The 18,023-nt window shown below is 35.0% G+C and overlaps 3 protein-coding genes and 1 non-coding gene across 4 annotated transcripts; 2 read left to right on the top strand and 2 right to left on the bottom strand.

Moving 5' to 3' along the window:
• TRNAG-GCC lies at nucleotides 321–391 on the bottom strand. Its single transcript has one exon. It is a non-coding gene; the product is annotated as a tRNA-Gly (tRNA).
• Nucleotides 1,860–5,966, top strand: LOC109360230 (oligopeptide transporter 1-like). The gene is made up of 7 exons (XM_019604956.1): nucleotides 1,860–2,037; nucleotides 2,488–2,945; nucleotides 3,060–3,157; nucleotides 3,547–4,119; nucleotides 4,240–4,510; nucleotides 4,617–4,799; nucleotides 5,262–5,966. Exons 1-7 carry the CDS (start codon nucleotides 1,977–1,979, stop codon nucleotides 5,880–5,882), a joined length of 2,265 nt encoding a protein of 754 aa, XP_019460501.1. The 5' UTR covers nucleotides 1,860–1,976; the 3' UTR covers nucleotides 5,883–5,966.
• LOC109360229 (GBF-interacting protein 1-like) lies at nucleotides 7,119–13,964 on the top strand. Its single transcript, XM_019604955.1, has 9 exons — nucleotides 7,119–7,296; nucleotides 7,918–7,958; nucleotides 8,554–8,653; nucleotides 9,132–9,264; nucleotides 9,863–10,398; nucleotides 10,556–10,790; nucleotides 11,137–11,434; nucleotides 12,596–13,045; nucleotides 13,165–13,964. The coding sequence occupies exons 1-9, from the start codon at nucleotides 7,119–7,121 to the stop codon at nucleotides 13,459–13,461; spliced, it is 2,268 nt and encodes a 755-aa protein (XP_019460500.1). The 3' UTR covers nucleotides 13,462–13,964.
• Nucleotides 14,551–17,755, bottom strand: LOC109360233 (uncharacterized membrane protein At1g06890-like). Its single transcript, XM_019604959.1, has 7 exons — nucleotides 17,419–17,755; nucleotides 16,576–16,727; nucleotides 16,234–16,442; nucleotides 15,690–15,783; nucleotides 15,396–15,562; nucleotides 14,995–15,165; nucleotides 14,551–14,882 (listed from the first exon to the last, which is right to left on the bottom strand). Exons 1-7 carry the CDS (start codon nucleotides 17,495–17,497, stop codon nucleotides 14,603–14,605), a joined length of 1,152 nt encoding a protein of 383 aa, XP_019460504.1. The 5' UTR covers nucleotides 17,498–17,755; the 3' UTR covers nucleotides 14,551–14,602.

Genomic DNA, 18,023 nt, shown 5'->3' with positions numbered 1-18,023 from the left:
TATGGGCTTTGGCAACATTCCCATCCCTTCCTAGCCCTGCTGTATATTCTAAAAACATAGAGCAGTGTTTTTAGGGGATAAGGAAATATCCATTGCAGCTAAAAAGACACAGAATTTAAATAATTTACGCTCACAAGTTAACTTCACAATATACAGTAATGATAGGCTAATAGCACAACAAAATGTAGAGATTTACTAAATGATTAAACAAATTATATAAACTACAAAACTATATCTAATTGTTTATCCAATGATTCAAAACTGGAACGTGCTCTACTGCTCCTCTCAGAAACTGTTTTGGAGAGAAAAGAATAAAATTTTGCACCAGCCGGGAATCGAACCCGGGTCTGTACCGTGGCAGGGTACTATTCTACCACTAGACCACTGGTGCTGTTGTTTTTCTACCTCGACTTATTTGCATCAAATTCTTGAGAAAGTTGAGGAAAAAACATTACAATGCTACCACCAAACCAAACACAACCTTAAAATAAAGAAGGAAATTAAACTGAAAAACACAATTTTATGAAGTACTTTGATATTCAGTAATGTAAAACAGTTACATCATACTGAATAATACCATCAGCAGTGGTAACATTAAGGAAATGTGTTTTAATCTCAGCAAAAGCTCTTGCCATCTTATAGAACTTCCATTGAACTCACCAGAAGTGAATCCAAAATCCACATACATAGTAAGTGTCACCTTTGTAGCATCTTGGCTTGATGACACATACAAATGTTACATTTGAAGTGTATTCAGGACCATCCCTTAGAGTGTTGTCAATGGCCCACACTCTTCCAAATGGTGCTGCTGATGATGAGTTTTGAGTACCATCACCACCACAACTGCACTTGCATTTTCACCTGCATGGATGTCAAAGTAGTAAAAATGAAGGTGACTTTCCTTCTCTGTCAGCTCTTGAGTGTAGTGGTTGCTGCTGCTCTCAGAATAATAGGATTCACAATGCATCATGTTGATTCCCATGCAAACGAGCAATGCAAAAAATGTGGTGAGTTTGCTTTCCATGTCTCTTCCTTTTTGCTTTCTCTCTGTGTGTATGTTTTTATGTGAGTATGAATAAGAACCACAAAACCAAAGGGTTACACATAACAAATTAAGAACTAGAATATTAAACTAAAAGCAGTGTTTTCTGGAACTTATAAAACTGATAGCATTAAGTTAAGCACAAGAGTGAAGATCAAAATCTATGAGTAGAAATATATGAAAAATGAATGTGATGGAAGAAGCTCACATGTAAACTTTATGGGAGATTTGTTAAAAGAAGTATAGAAAACAAAATATGAGCATATATATCACATGTAAACTTTATTGGAATGCTCTAACTTTGTATTGGGTGATTTTACTCTTTTATACAAATATTTTTCTCTCTTCATTTTATTTTTAAATCAATTAAATTGAAGAATTATCTATAGAAAATGGTTAAAGTGAATAAATGTAATGTTAGAGAATGAAAATCAAGATTCTTTCTTTCTATACGTGATAAAGAAAGGATTATATTAGATAAAAAGTAATCACACCCAAGATCATGTCAACATAGAAAGCATTTATAAATCATTAACTTCTTACGATTAATATACTCTCTTGTATTTTTTTAACGAGTGTTGTGTTAACAAGGAGTCAATAATATTGTTTAATAAATGGAGAAGAATGAATTTAATTAAGAAACACTTTTGTATGGGATATGTATATTTTTTGTAGTCAGCTTTTAGTGATAGTCATAAAAAGACATGAATCCTATAAATATAAAGATTCATGCTTAAAAACCGCCTTGCCTCTCTCTTTCTTCGAATGTTACAAACCAGTATTCCTTATGTCAAACCAGTGTATGATGAACCCCACATAACAATGTATCCCTTTAAAGTTATTGTAAATATTAAATTAAGAGTCTTTCTGGTTTTCACATAATAAGAAAAGAGGAGGGGGAGACAAGGAAGGTGTTGAAGGACATCCTAGTGCAATGTATGGTGGCGTTGAGGATGTTCCTGAAGACAAACATGAATCCAAAGTTCGCATGATTGGTAATTAACTACTACCAAACACATCCTTATAATCTTTTTACTATCAATGTATACAATGTATTACTCCTACCTAAACCAACCCAATAATATATTCATTATAGTATTGTCAAATATAACATTTAACAAATTCAATCCTATTTCTAGTGATTTGGTTTTAAGATAGAATCTAACATGGTATTAGATTCATGGTTCATTACCTTTTCTTGATTTCAAGATAGAATCTAACAAATTCAATCTTTGATGGAGTAGCATGTTAGATATATGATAGAACTAGTTGTGCACCTTCATCCTATAGCTAAAATTTTCATAGAGATGATTTATGATAAATTGATTTTGAAGAGCTTGAATGAAAAATTTGTATGTTCATTTGAATAAAGAGGGAACAAGTTCATTGTTGTGTGGTATTTTCATTTTATGCTGCATTATACTAAAATGGAATACTGTTATTAGGTGTTATAGATGAGAGTAATGAGATTAATGATTCCCCTGTTGAGCAAGTGCGGCTCACGGTTCCAATCACCGACGACCCTACAGTACCAGCACTAACATTCAGGACATGGTTTCTTGGGATAGGATCATGTATTCTCCTTTCCTTTGTGAACCAATTTTTTGGCTTCAGGACCAACCCTCTATACCTTTCTTCAGTGTCAGCCCAGATTGTAACCCTCCCACTTGGGAAACTAATGGCTGCAACACTTCCCTCAAGGAGATTCCAACTCCCATTGACAGAATGGTCTTTTACCTTAAATCCAGGGCCTTTCTCTTTGAAAGAACATGCCCTTATCACTATCTTTGCCAGCTCCGGGTCTAGCGGTGTTTATGCCATCAACATCATCACAATTGTTAAGGCTTTCTATCACAGGGACATCCATCCCGCTGCTGGTTATATGTTAGCACTATCAACCCAGGTGAATAATTAATTATAAGTTTATTTTTCCTTTTAAGACTATTAAGAAGAAGATTAGTTAATGATGTTATTCAAATATGGTTAACAATCTGGATTTATGTGCTTGAACTTTTAGATGCTTGGGTATGGATGGGCTGGGATTTTCAGGAAATTCCTTGTTGACTCCCCCTACATGTGGTGGCCTTCAAACCTGGTGCAGGTGTCTCTATTCAGGTATTCATTGATGTTAGTAGAAGAGATTGATTAAGGTTGTGTTTGGCAAAACTGATTATGCAACTAACTGAAATTTGTTGAATAACTTTAGCTTTCTAAAAGTTCACTTTCAAAAGCTACAATCTCCCTTTTCAAAACTATATTCTCCCTTCATTTTGGTCCACTAAAAAGCTCCACATTAATCTACCAGATAAGTTTGCAGGCTCATCATGCCAAAACATACTAAAGCTAATCAACACATTTAATTTGGAAATACTTTGGTTATCTATTTGAGAAATAATTTAGTTCATAATATTAGTGAAGAAATCACTTTGAAGGAGGGGCAAATGAATGTTATACATTTGTGTAGGATGTGGTGATAAATTACAGATGTAATTGTTGAATGACAGGGCATTTCATGAAAAAGAAAGAAGGCCTAAAGGAGGAACCACAAGGCTGCAATTCTTTTTCATGGTCTTTGTATCAAGCTTTGCTTATTACATAATTCCAGGCTACTTCTTTCAAACAATAACAACTATATCCTCTGTTTGCTTGATTTGGAAAAAATCAATCACTGCACATCAGGTTGGTTCAGGCTTGTATGGCCTTGGCATTGGCTCATTTAGTCTTGACTGGAACACTGTTTCTGGCTTCTTAGGTAGTCCTTTAGCTGTACCTGGCTTTGCTATCATCAACATCTTGGCAGGATTTGTGATGCTTATATATGTTGTTATTCCCCTTTGCTATTGGAATAATGTATATGATGCAAAAAAGTTCCCCCTCATTAGTTCTAACACATTTGACTCTACTGGTGCAAGATATAACGTTACCAGGATTCTGAATAAAAACACTTTTGACATTGATATGGATAGTTATAACAAATACAGCAAGCTCCATCTTAGTATCCTATTTGCGTTAGAGTATGGATTGATCTTTGCAACTCTTGCCGCTACTCTTTCACACGTTGCCCTCTTCCATGGAAAGTAAGTTTCTTTAGATACCCCTAATTTGTAGTTATATATATATATATATGTATATGTATTTATCTTATTCTCTATACTAAACCATCAAACTAATTATTCTGGTGACCATCTATTTGAAAGAACAATTTGGAGGTTGTGGAAAAAGACAGCTACTTCAGTAAAAGGAGAAGTTGGTGGAGATGTGCATACAAGAATTATGAAGAAAAATTATGAACAAGTCCCTGAATGGTGGTTTGTAAGCATCTTGGTTGTGATGATTATTATGTCTTTGGCAGCTTGTGAAGGCTTTGGCAAGCAACTCCAACTGCCATGGTGGGGATTCTTACTTTCTCTAGCAATTGCATTAGTTTTCACCTTACCAGTTGGGGTCATTCAAGCAACAACAAACACGGTAATAACGTCATGTAACTAGTACCTTGTTTGGTTTTCTACATTTATATTATTAGTGCTTCCAAGTTTGTTTGTATTTCTCAGAATATAGTAACTTGTTGGTGCAGCAAATAGGGCTCAACGTGATCACAGAGTTAATAATTGGGTACATATACCCAGGAAGACCCCTTGCTAATGTAGCATTCAAGACTTATGGCTACATTAGCATGTCACAGGCACTTGGATTTCTTGGTGACTTCAAATTAGGCCACTACATGAAAATTCCTCCAAAATCTATGTTCGTTACACAGGTAAGATAGGGACATGTCTTCCACAAAAGAATAATTCTAAATTCATCAACTCAATCCTCATTCCTAACATAACTTAGGCACCATGGCAAAAAACAAAATAAGCCCCCAAATTTACCAAAAACTTTTATAAACAAAAAACAGATAAATCAAAAGACAGTGTATTTATATCTAATGTCCAAAACAGAAAAAATCACAACAATCAGCCATTGCACCTCTTGGCCTCCCTTAAGGCCAAACCTACATACAAATCCTCCAACTTACTGAATTAAGAAAATATCCAATATTTTTTTTCATATTTCTTAGATATTGAATGCATTACTTTTTCATTTAATATTTTCTTTATTCAGTATTAGAAGGACTGATTAAAGAAATTTGTAAGAGGATATAGGAAAACTCTTGAAGGATTTAAGAAATATACAAATACTTCATGCTAACACAGTTAATTTCTTTGATCCTGCTCAGTTGGTAGGCACATTAGTTGCTTCAAGTGTGTACTTTGGCACAGCATGGTGGCTTCTGGCATCTATTAAGAACATTTGTGATGAAACATTGCTGCCAGAAGGGAGTCCATGGACATGCCCTAGTGATGTTGTGTTTTATAATGCTTCAATCATATGGGGAGTAGTAGGGCCGAAAAGAATGTTCACCAAGGATGGTTCTTACCCTGAGTTGAATTGGTTCTTCCTCTTTGGACTACTTGCACCATTTATAGTGTGGTTACTTTTGCGCAAATTTCCTAATCAAAGGTGGATTGAAGCCATCAACATACCAATTATCCTTACAGGTGCTGGTGGCATCCCTCCAATAAGATCAGTGAACTATATCATGTGGGGAGTAGTTGGAATCTTCTTCAATTTCTATGTGTATAGGAAGTTTAAGGTTTGGTGGGCTAGGCATACTTACATCCTCTCAGCTGGTTTAGATGCTGGGATAGCTTTCACTGGTATCTTGCTCTATTTTGCACTCCAAAACTATGATGTTTATGGTCCTCAATGGTGGGGTCTTGATGCCGATGATCACTGCCCATTAGCCAAATGCCCTACAGCTCCTGGTGTAGTTGCCCGTGGATGCCCGGTTCTATGACTTCACAAGAAATTAATGGTCCAAGACACATTTTTACCATTGATTCAAAACCATCTAACTATTTTTCAACACCATGTTGGTCATCAAAAAATGTAGAGAAGACAACATAAATGAAGAATATTTACTTGGTTTCTACTTTCTACTACCTACACATTAGAACGTTTGAAAAGCTGTACATGTTAGCAGAGTAGCAAAATTGTTTAAATGAGCTAAGTATCTATTTGACTTTGATCTCTTAGGATAGGTTTTCACTTTTCACTTTTCACTTTGTAAATAAGGTATCTAACATAAATTACAAACACCTATGTGTTTGAATAAACTCACAATGACCACAACATAAGATAAGGGTGTTTTGTGTTCATGTGTGTCCATGGAAGATAATTTTGTCATGTATAAATAAAGTTGCTTTAATTTTGGCCCTTGTGGAAATGTTCCTTGACTTTGTCATGTATAAATTATCATCCACTTTCATATCTTCTCATAATGCTGAAAATAGAACACATTGCAACCATATAAGTTAACTACAATAATGGATTCAACGGCTATATTGTTTGAGTAACAATTATTTGTTAGAACATGTTGTCAACATCGCTGCTTATACATCTATACAAGTGTCTGATCCATTCCCTAATTGAGAAATGAGAATCCAGCATATGAACCATAAAGAACTTCATCATTTTACTCACTATGTGTTTTGAGACTCAACCCTATTGTATATAATAGTCTTATAAGTTGACTCATGTATCTCTTTCTCTCATAAATGATTCCATTTAACATCATTTTCTCTATTCTTAATATTAATAACTAATCTCACATATAATTTAATTTATAAATTCACCTTTTGTGAATGGATAATATCATATATACAAATACATTATCATATACACAAAAATGACATATAGTACTTAAAAACTAAATACTATAAGCAAAAGATTAATACATTGACTTATTCCTACATGTATAGAGTAAACAAGCATAGTTAATAACAAAATTAGCTTAAAAAATATCTTACAGATAAAAAATAAAATGAAAAAGCAATATGTGAAGTTGGATGAAGATTTGTTTTTGTAATTTATAATGTTAAAGCAAACACAAATATTTATAGATTATTTTCCAAGAGGGTATATCATTTTTCTTCATCTCGTCTTCCCCTCTTTTCTAACACACTGGTTCTGTATTGTTTCGTGTTTTGTGTTACACAAAAACATCAAAAACTACATAGAACGAAGAAAAAACATGAGTGGCGGTGGTGGGTATTCAAATTCTATGGTTCCGATCCCTCATAATGTACGGAACACCATTCACGCCATCAGAGAGATCACCGGAAAACAACACACCGACCATGAAATCTACGCCGTCCTCCGCGACTGCTCAATGGATCCCAACGACACCGCTCACAAGCTTTTCTATTTAGGTCAACAACCTTAAAAAAAAAACATTTTTTCATTGCATTTCACTTTTGTTTCATTGCCCATTTTGATTCATTTTTTCTATCTAGGTTTTATTTGTTATTCTAAAATCGAACACAATGGTTGCAAGTTTGAAGCTTTACTAAGAGTATTAGATAACCTTGTGATTGTCTGAAGTTGACAAGTTTACTTTTTTATGGTTTTTAAATGACAAGTTTACTTTTTTTGTGGTTTATACTTCATACCAAGCTGAGGGGAGCTGGGTTTGACTCCTGGGACATTACAAGTTATATTTTTTCTATAACTTTTTTATGTGTGGAAACAATATTGAAAACATGGAAATTATGCTTGAGGGATATTAAAGGTAATAGAATGGTTTATCTTAGCAGGGTTTCTTTGTGTTATGAAGAGTTTGCTGAATTGCTCAATCTAATCTAGTTGTCATTGTTATTATTTCTCCTTGGCTCTAACCTAACATGTCTTTGTTAATTAATGGGCTTAAGCAATCTATGTTTCTTACTCATTTATGATTTATCTTGACTTGTATTTTGCAAATAAATCTTACACTCTATCTTTTTTAATGTTCTTTATGTTAATGTGTTAAATTTTTTATCTTTTGTTCATAGATACTTTTCATGAAGTGAAAAGGAGACGTGATCAAAAGGAGGTTAGATTTTTTCTCCCTGTTTAAAGTAACATATATTTTCTCCTGTTTCTCGATATATGTTTAGTATTGCATTTTCTCTGACGTGTAATTGTTGCTCACGAAAGTTGAGTTTCTGAATTAGATTGGTTTCATACCTAAACTGTATAGCGCAGACAATAATTACTAGATTCACTGATTAATCTTACATACGGTGTATGAAACTTGCCATTATACTACACATGAAGTTAACCTTAAGGGATCTTTTACAATAATAATGTAGAAAGTGGCAAACCGTATACTCAAATGAATTGCATAACATTATCTATGCCTCGTTCCCTTGTAACTATGGTGCAGAACTGCAGACATCCACTTCTTATGTTAGTGAGTAGATCAGCTGTGACATGTAGTATTCCTTGTTGTGAAGGAGGATGTGGGTTCGAGTCTCACCTATAGCAAATTTAAAAAATAAAAAATGGAGTTATAAGATAGTTTGATGGTTAGGGAGAATGGGTGGAGCGAAGGAGGTTGATGGTTCGAGTCTCACCCACAACAACTACTAAATTTTCTCTAATATTTATTAGCCCAATTGACTCAATTTTAAATTTAATCATTGCAGGGATTGAGCAGCAGGGCTTCTGAGGATTCTAGGTCAAAACAAGGTGGACAAGGGAGAGGAGGAAGGGGTGCTTCAGGGGGCTATTCCTCCAATTTTCTCAGTACAGTTTTACCACTTTTAGTAGTTTCTTGATGTTAGGCTTTATTCTTGTTTACTATATCATTGTGGAGACCAATTTCCACAAAAGTTCTCCAAGAAAAACCACATTTCTCCAAAATAAAACATACTTTTAGGTTGTCTCCAATTTTACGTGGTTTTCTTAAAGATTATATTTTCCATGTGACACTTTCCTCCCGAAATAACTAATCACTGAAATATTTTATCTGAACTTTAGAATTATGTTTTTATTTTGCTGCTGCATGGGCGCTAAAACATCATGTCCCTTATGGATCCAGTAGGACTAGATAAAATAGAACTCTCTCCCAACCTATTAGCTTTTGATGCTATTGCAATTTTATTTTTTGATGACTATTAAAACTATGAACTGTTTAAACAGAGACCAGTCATATGAATCAGCATGTTTTTTGCTACTTTACTAGCTTGCTAGTTATTTATGTTCTCTTGCTTGCATCTCTTAGATGGTGGTGGGAGGAGGAATCATGCTATTCGCAAGGCAAATGGAGTCAATCACATTGCAGAGAAAAGTCATGCACCCTCTACTCTGCCAGTTTTGCTGAAAACAAAAACTAATACAACATCTCAAGGCACAAGGTTACAGTTTCATCATTTATATTTCCTTTAAATTGTTTATGCCACCAGATTAATTCCAATCATGCGAAAAATGTAATGGTGGAAAGAAAAGAGTCGCGTTACTGAAAATTAAGAGAAGACAAAATTAAAAGAAAGATGGGAAACAATGTCATTGTCCTTTTCGTTTGGGCCTGAAGTTGTATCCGAATCTCATAGCAAAGTTATACTGCTAAGGAAGTTTTAATAGGGTAAGCTTTCCACAATATTAATCATCCGATCAAAAGTTCATTATGTGAAGATAAAGCTCTTCAATATCATGTCAATTAAAAATTATTTGTATTCTTCATTATTTCTTAACATTAGTGCATAGTAAGATCCGTCTACAATAAAATAATTAGATGCTCACTTATTTTTGATCCGCTGATAACTTGTTTGACCTTGCATGATCAACTTGATAATATCACATGATTCTACCTTTGGATTGCTAAAACTCACAGTTTTAAATTAAGTAGTTAATTGGTGTGTGATGTGAATCAAACCAGTGTCAATATTGGCATCATTGGGTGCCCTTTAAGTAGTTACATGTATCCTCTTTAAAGTCAACTTTCTTTAATTGCAGAGTTTCAGCTGCTGCAAATCAATCCAATGTGAAGCCTGGCCATGGTTCTGATGGCCAATCTCTTGTAGGTGCTGTCACAGGTATCCTTAAAGGCAGTTCAGATTCTAATGAAACTGATAATGAAGAAAATGTCCAACCTCAAGCTGCTGCTGCAGCAGCTGCCTCTCCCCCTAAGACTTTCAGCTTAGTTACCGGCATTGACCATGGAAAGTCTCTGTCAAGTTCTGATCAATTTCAATCTTCAACTTCTGTATCTGGTGTCAGTGGTGCTATTAATAGGGAAGTTGGGAGTAACCGGATATCTGTTGGACCAAATCATGTTAAAGTAAACAAAATCCTTCATGAAGCTGATGATTTACCAGCATCTCAGAACGGGGAATATGGTTCTGTGAATTTAACAAGTAAAAAGAATGCATCACAGAAGTCGAATAAAGTAGAAAATAATCTGTTATTACAGCCCTCACATCTGTCGTCCTCCTCATCCCTGAATGGTTCTTCGAGGCCATCTTCCAGTTTCTGTCTCCAACCATCTCTTGGTAATTTTTCCATTCTAGAGTTGTTATTTCTTATGAGTAATGAGTAACAAGATTGCTTTGCATATCCTGTTTCCCGATATATTGTTTCTTCTTTTGGTTGAAGTCTTTCTAGAACATTATGATAATTTTTTCTGGGGTTTGCTTGTTTCTGAAACAGCCAATGCCACAGAGGTTTCAACTGGAGAAGCTTCTGTGCAATCTTCAGCCGAGCCAAGGCAGCATGTTACTTTCCCAAACCATTTTCAAGTACCAAAAGCTTTAAAAAGTGGTCTGACATTTGGAAGTTTTGATACTTCCGACCCAAATGAAAGATTTTATAGTGGAACTGGTGGAGACAATAACCCTTCTGCTCTTGAATCTGCTCTAGGGAACGATGAGTCTGTTACTTCTAGGTTTGTGATTCATATGCTTCCTGTGTGACTCCTGTTCAAATTACAGATGTCTCTTTTTTAGTTGTTGCTTTTCCTAAATGGTATAATAGTTATGTGCTTTTGGGTTGACTTAGCTTTGCCCTCACATATCAAATTTCTCTATTAAGGAATCAACTACAATCTAACTTAACCTTGGTCCATAAAGGTGGAAAGGTTTAAAGTATCATACCTCCTTAGGGATGGGTTTTTGTTTTTTAATGATTTTTATGGCAGAATTAATTAATTTCTCTTCCTGTTAACAAACCTATTACTTGTGTTGTGGTGTGCTTCTGTAGTCTTCGCATTGATAGTTTATGTTTGAATGTAGCAACCAAAGTGCGTCCTTGACTGCGCAAGAGGATCATCGTGATTATCCTCATTCTTCATCTTATTTGATTGAAAAGACACCACCTTCAGAAGGCAATTCTATAACTCATAGTGACTCAAATGGTGACCAGCCAAAGCCAGAGGTATTGTTGACCCCTGAGGGTCATCCCATTCAGACTGTTCTGAGCGCTCAAAACTATGGTTTGCATTTCATGCCCACCATGTTCGGCACTCAGCAGCTGCAATTTGAGGGATCTGAGGCTCAAGTGCAAGAAATGTCGCACTTCCCCTACTTTGTTGTAAGTTTCTCCATCGTTCATTTCTTATTAAGTTCTTTGTTTACCTATATTTATCAAAACTATGTCTTTCTATACTTGAATACTCTGTTTTTTGGTTCGGTGTTCAGGGCTGGCCCTGGGCAGGTGCCACAGGTTCGACCACCCAGGGCCCACAATAATAAGGGGTCCATTTTTTTTAATTAAATACTTTTATTTTTTGTTTTAATTAAATACCTTTATTTTTTGCTTTATTTTATTAGTAAGTTTTTTGTCATAAATCATATTGTTATTTCAGTACATACTACATTCCATAGTTGTACTTTAGGTTCATTTGGTAATCATTAAAACTTTAGAGCTCATTGAAATGTTAAATTTATAATTGATACTTTGATCTTAATTTTCACATAATCTCCAAAAATCAATTATGCTGTAAAACTGCAACACGTAAAGTGTGAGAACCGTAACCACAATTTTCTCAAAACCTATAAAAAATTGTCGATGGTTTTTTTAATAAATTTAGGGCCCATATTTTTTCCTGCACAGGGCCTCAAATATGCCAGGACCGGTGTTTTGATGTTGACCTTTATTTTTTGTTTTTAACTTCTTTCCACTCAAGTGGGAAAGGTTAACTACCTCTTCTCTGAATTTAAATTACTCATTGACAGGAAAAATCCTATTCTTATGTTTGCTTTTGTTTGTCTTGCAATTTTTAGGGTATTATCTTTGTTGTTATTCATTGTTGATTTACCTTAATTGTATGGCTGGGGATTTGGGAATGAGAAAGAAAGGTTGATTCCCCTGAATTGTATGACTTTTAATAAAAGGTAAATGTCCTTTAACGTATGAATAATGGGTGATGGAGTGACAAAGGTAAATGTCTTTTAACACATGAATAGTGGATGATGTACTAACAATGTAAAAAACCTCTACACCGTCAGTGAACAACCATTAACTCTTTGGGAATTCAGTTGTTAAATGAATGTGTCTCGAAAATAAAAGACTTTATTAAGTAGAATTCAAATGATGAGATTATTCAAGAGATATCTCACATTAAGTTCAGATTTGCATTTTATTTCCTTAAATAATTTATTGGTTTTTCCTTCAGTTTATTGGATTTGCAATTTTGACTTTTTTTGTTTCCTTTAATATGCTTTTGTTTTTATTATTCTTTTCATATTGCAGAGTGCAAGTTCCCAGGCTGTATCTAGCCCTAGCCAAACTCCACCTTTGCAGAATTCTATACCTGTGTCTCCACAGACAGTTTCTGTTTTCAGGCCACCTTACTCTACTAACTTCTTCCCATATGGTCACTATTACCCCCCAATTTATATGTCTCCAATGCACCAATTTTTAGGCCACAATGGCTTCCCTCAACAGCCATCAGCTGCCAGCATGTATCTACCAGCAGCAGCTGCTGCTGCAGCTGCCGGGATCAAATTCCCTGCCCTTCAATTCAAGGGTGAAGCAAACACTGGAAATACAGCACATACGGGTATTCCTTCTGGATCGTTTATCATGCCACCTATTGGATATGCAGCTAGTCCCACGGCGAATACTGGAAGCTCCACAGGAAATGAAGATATCGCAGTGTCTCAGTTAAAGGAAAACCAGATCTATACAACTGGACAGTTGGTTGGTTCCCTTCTTTAAAATAGGAGATTGTTATGCTATTATTGTTGTCCTTTGGCTTCAATAACATATGTCACATGAATCAAACTTGCTCTAGTTATTAAACATGTTTTTTTTGGCAGAGTGAAGGCTCTGCTGTGTGGATACCTGCACTAGGCGGACTAGGCCAAGATATATCCAGTTTGCAAGTTAATTCTTTATACAACCTCACCCCTCACGGACATCTCACCTTCCCTCCAACACAGGCTGGTCATGAGGCATTTGCCGGTCTCTATCAACCAGGGCAGCCAGTAACTTCACCTTTGACCCTTTTGCAACAGTCTCAGTCTGTGGCCGGGCCTGTTGAAAATGTAGGGCACCCTTCAGGTTCTTATCAGCAGCCACAGTCTGCATTGATCAATTGGAATTCTAATTTTTAGGCTGGAATATTTGTTCTTGGTATCATTATCGTCGAATCCAGGAAGTATGGAGCGTTGGCCTGTTCTGAAGTGTAAATAAGAGATGCAGCCAAAGAATGAGAAAAAATAGTATTGTTTTTGGTGGGAAATATTTGGTCCTAACTATTTTGAAGGTTGCTATTCGCAGGTTGCCAGGTTTCCTTTTTTCTTATATTTTTTAGCCTTCGTTAGAAAATGAACATTTAGTTGTTGCTATAAGAAATTAGTAATTCCTATTTCTTAGTGATATTATAGTACACCAAGAGTTCAAAAGAGTAAGTACTAAGTAGGTAAGTTTTACCAATTTTTACATTATGATGTCTCATCTGTATATTATTACATTTTGATTTTGATAGCAGGAGGCATTGAATAATACAGTTCTATTTGGTGCATGAGAATTTGACATCCATTTTTTGTCAATGGCATATTTTCAAGTTTCCCTGTTTGTAATGGGTAGAACCAGTATTAAGTGTTAACGTTTTTTTGATGTGCTTTGCTTTGGCTTAGTGGTAGTGCTAATTATTTATGTTCTTCAGAAGCCTTGCCTGATTATGCATAGATTTCCATTGTCTGATCACTTTTGGAGCGAATTCTATGTTGGTCCAAAGTGAATTGTTACCTGCCATGCTCTTTTGAAAGTTGACTTGTGCAATAAGCCAATAACAGGTAACAATTCAGATTTACAAGTGAAAACAAAAAAGATGATTTTGCCCACTTTAAATTACAGAGAAATTACCATATGATGCCTACTTTCTTGAAAACCTTAATACTACAGCTGTATTTTTCTCTATTTTTTCCTGTTGACTCTACTTGCATGCTATCTCCAATAACAACTGTCACTAAAACTTCTCCAAGTATGTTATTAACTGTCTCTGATTCCCTAAACTTGCATATAATGCGTGATAAAACAATATAACATCCATTTAGTTGATCCTATTTTTTTAACTTGGATAAAGTCATGTGGAACTTTGAGGAAAATCACACTTTAAAAATTTCAACTAAATTTCAGTGATGAAATTTCTTTGACTAGTCTGTCTATACAAAAGGGCTGCTACATTTTGGAAATGGATGTGATTCGAGCATCCGAATAATTTGGTTTTCCAGCCCTCATAAATTACATGACTCAGACAACAATGGTGGTAGTAGTAGTTACATTTGAATCTATTGTGCTGTCTTCAGCACTTGTTGATTTTGGCTTGGTTGAAGGCAAAAGTGGCTGCTTGCTATTTTCCTGAGATTCATGCAAGGTTAATGTTGTGTAAACTGACATTCCAGAAAGAGCAACAACAGCCCCTCCAATGCTCACAAATCCAGGATCCGAGTTGAATATTAGATAGCCTCCTAGTAGAATGACACATGTTTTAAACTGTCCTAAAACAACATGAGTTGTAGCAGAAGTGGCCCTGCATTGATTTATAATGTGATCTTAGCTAGGAGCAACAATATTAGATAGAAGTAGCATCAAGTTTATATAGTTGTTGCAAAATCTAAGGTGGAAGAGAAAGGTAGTCTCACCCCAATGCCAATGCACCTGACCATTGTAAGAGAAAACCAAGCAAAGCAGATATCAAAACTGCACTTGAGTTGTTTACATCCCACTTGAAGGATAAAACTCCTGGTGGATCTATCCATGGCATCAAAGCTCCTAGGAAAAAAACTGTCACTGGGGTAGTCTTCCACATCAATCTAAAATGAGAAAGTTTAAGTCTTGAGCATTGGTAACTTTTCTTTAGATATATTTTTATATAATAAATTTCGATTTTAAAGGTGAGTGTAAAAACATCTAAATGGTTGGATTATGACAATTGATCAGTGTCAAGGTTATTTATTTATTTACAAATTGAGAGGGTCTGCTTTTGTTGAAGTAGCATATTCATGGACAAACTGGGTAGTAAGTAGTAACTAGAAATACTCACCCCAGAGCTGTCCAATTTCCTTGCTGTTGCAAAGTAGACCACAAAATCTTATTCATGGCACTTGGGATTATCCATACAATGGCAACCAGAGCACCAAATAAATTGAACTCTAAATCTGTTACAGTTGCAACTGCTACACCTGCTGATACCACAGCCAAAGCTAAAACCTACATCATTGCAATCACACAATTAGTGCATTCATAAAATAAAGTGGTGGAATAGTCCTTTTCTACATATTTCATGGCTTTATAAAAGAGAATAAAAGAAAATGGAAGGGATGGTAAGATTCTTCACCTTTTTAATGGAAATTGTTTTTCTAAAAAGTATGAACTCTGCAAGAACAATTGTTGGGGTGGCAGCAATCTTAGCCATTTGGTAGAAACCAATACTGCATGAGGTGGATTGTCAACAATGAAGACTGTTCCAAATCTTTATTTATATGCTTGAAATACAATTTTAATCCCTTTTTTCTTCACTATTTCAGTTTTGGTCTTTATAGCTCAAAGGCAAAACTGATTTTTCCCTAACTTATTTTTTCTTAATTTGGTCCTCATCTTTTTTTCTCAACTTGGTCCCTAAAAAATGTGTGATGAAAAAAACAAAGTTAAGGGACTGATAAGGAAAAAAAGGCTGAACAACCAAATTGAGAAAATAAAATAAGTTAAGGGACCTCTAGCTTAAAAGTATAGTTTCCAGTCCATATAAACAAATACTTTGAAATCCATAAGAAATGATCAAATTTAAAACTACAGGACAGAAAGTAAAATATTTAAAGCTATAGGGAGTAAATAATTGTATTTAAACCTTGTTTATAAGGTGTTAAAGCAAGGGGAAGAACCTGTTATACTTGAGACTGGTGTTTGCAAGACCAGAAGCAAAAGCCATGACAGCTCCAAGTGCAAATAGAGAAGAGAATGGAGTTGTTTTAGTTGGAGGGGAGACAGGAAGCAAAGAGAGTGCCTTGAAAATGGCCAGGAGAATCCATGCAGTGATGTAATGAACAAATGTTAGGAAAATTGGAAAGTGGAACCCAACTTTCCCCATCACCTGTTAACAAAGTTATACATATGTGTGAGGGTGCATAAAACAATAGACTGAACCTCCAAATAGTTATAATAGAGTAGCTAATTGAATTAGAATTGTTTGGCCATGCAAGAAGGGGTATGAAAATTGAATGTACCAATTTGTTTGCCATGATAATGCCAACAGCAACCATAAAGTTGAAGGTCAATGCCACCACTGGTGGACAGTATCTTTGTTGTTGGCGTTTCGCTCCTTCTGAGGTTCGGAGCTCATTGTAGAGTGAAGCCCTCAGTTCTTCCAGTGCTCTACCTTATAATTTGAACCATAACAACTGCCATTATTAGCTAAAGATTACATTGACATTGGTATCAATGGTAATAATCATTAATAGTCTTGTCTATGTTGGTTTTGGAAAGTAGGATATTGGTAGCACACAAGCAATGACTAATGTCATATGATTGTTGCATTGCAAATGGAAAACTTGAAAACATTGAATTTCTCAAAGTAAATTCAGGTCTGGTCAGAGAAGGACAGAACAAAAGGTAGAGTGGACACATGATGAATATTTGATACATCTCATACGTTTGCAGATTTTATATTTCAACCATCATTTAAAAAGTGATTCTAAAATATGATAGAAGCACTATCAGTTAAATTCTAAAGGGAAACTGGTCTAAGAATCAAGTCTCTATGGTCAGCAACACCATCTGATGCAATTATGGTAGAGCATAACATAAACTGTAGTTGTGATCAAAGTTTAAAAAAGTAATGTACACTGTCAAAGCCTAAGTTAGCAATGATTTTTTAAACGATGACATACAACCTCACACTCACACAGAATGTATTAAGATAAAATATATGAGATCTTTCCAACAAGAATTTCAAAACCCATTGGCAGAAAAATAATGATAATTGATGCAAAATGAACATAAAACATATTGTTTGCATGCAATGAAACTAAGGTACAATGATATCTATGAGCTAAGAAATTCATAAAGACCTGCTTCTCCAGCATCACTGTCCTTCCTTTTAATGACTTTTCGTCCTTCTTCTCCCCACAGTGAATCAAACCACCCCATACCAACCAAGTCACTTAGATCACATATTTAATAAAAATGCTAGGGACCCTTTGTAAAACACAATTCTGCACCAAAGCCAATTAAAGCAGAAAAAGCAAATAGAAAAAAGGGTCATATAAATATGAACTATTATGCCAGATTGCTTAAATTATAATCAACATAGAGGAGTGTGTAGGAAACAGAAAATTGTGATTCTTGATGTAGGGGTTTCTTAAGTATACATTAAAGAAAAAAGAAAAAGACAAAAGAGAAGGAATGTGTTTTGTACTTTTGTGTTGGCAGAATAATTAATTGGTAACACGTGCCTCATTAGAAATTGTTGAGTTACGGGGAAGTTAAGGTAACATCATCCAAGATTGTTGTAGCATCATTAGGAAACAGTCAAGATACGTGTTGCAAGGAACGTTAGGTACTCTTTCAGATGAGATTGTATGATCTCATGGATGCACCCTCTTTTTTGTAAGAACATGCTTTTACTATCTTTTAATGGAATAATCAATCAACTAGTACATTAACTTTCACAATT

The sequence above is a fragment of the Lupinus angustifolius genome, chromosome LG11 (genome assembly GCF_001865875.1).
Source record: "Lupinus angustifolius cultivar Tanjil chromosome LG11, LupAngTanjil_v1.0, whole genome shotgun sequence".
Lineage (NCBI taxonomy): Eukaryota > Viridiplantae > Streptophyta > Magnoliopsida > Fabales > Fabaceae > Lupinus > Lupinus angustifolius.
Note: the sequence above shows the minus strand (reverse complement) of the source record. Positions and strands in the feature narration are given on the sequence as shown.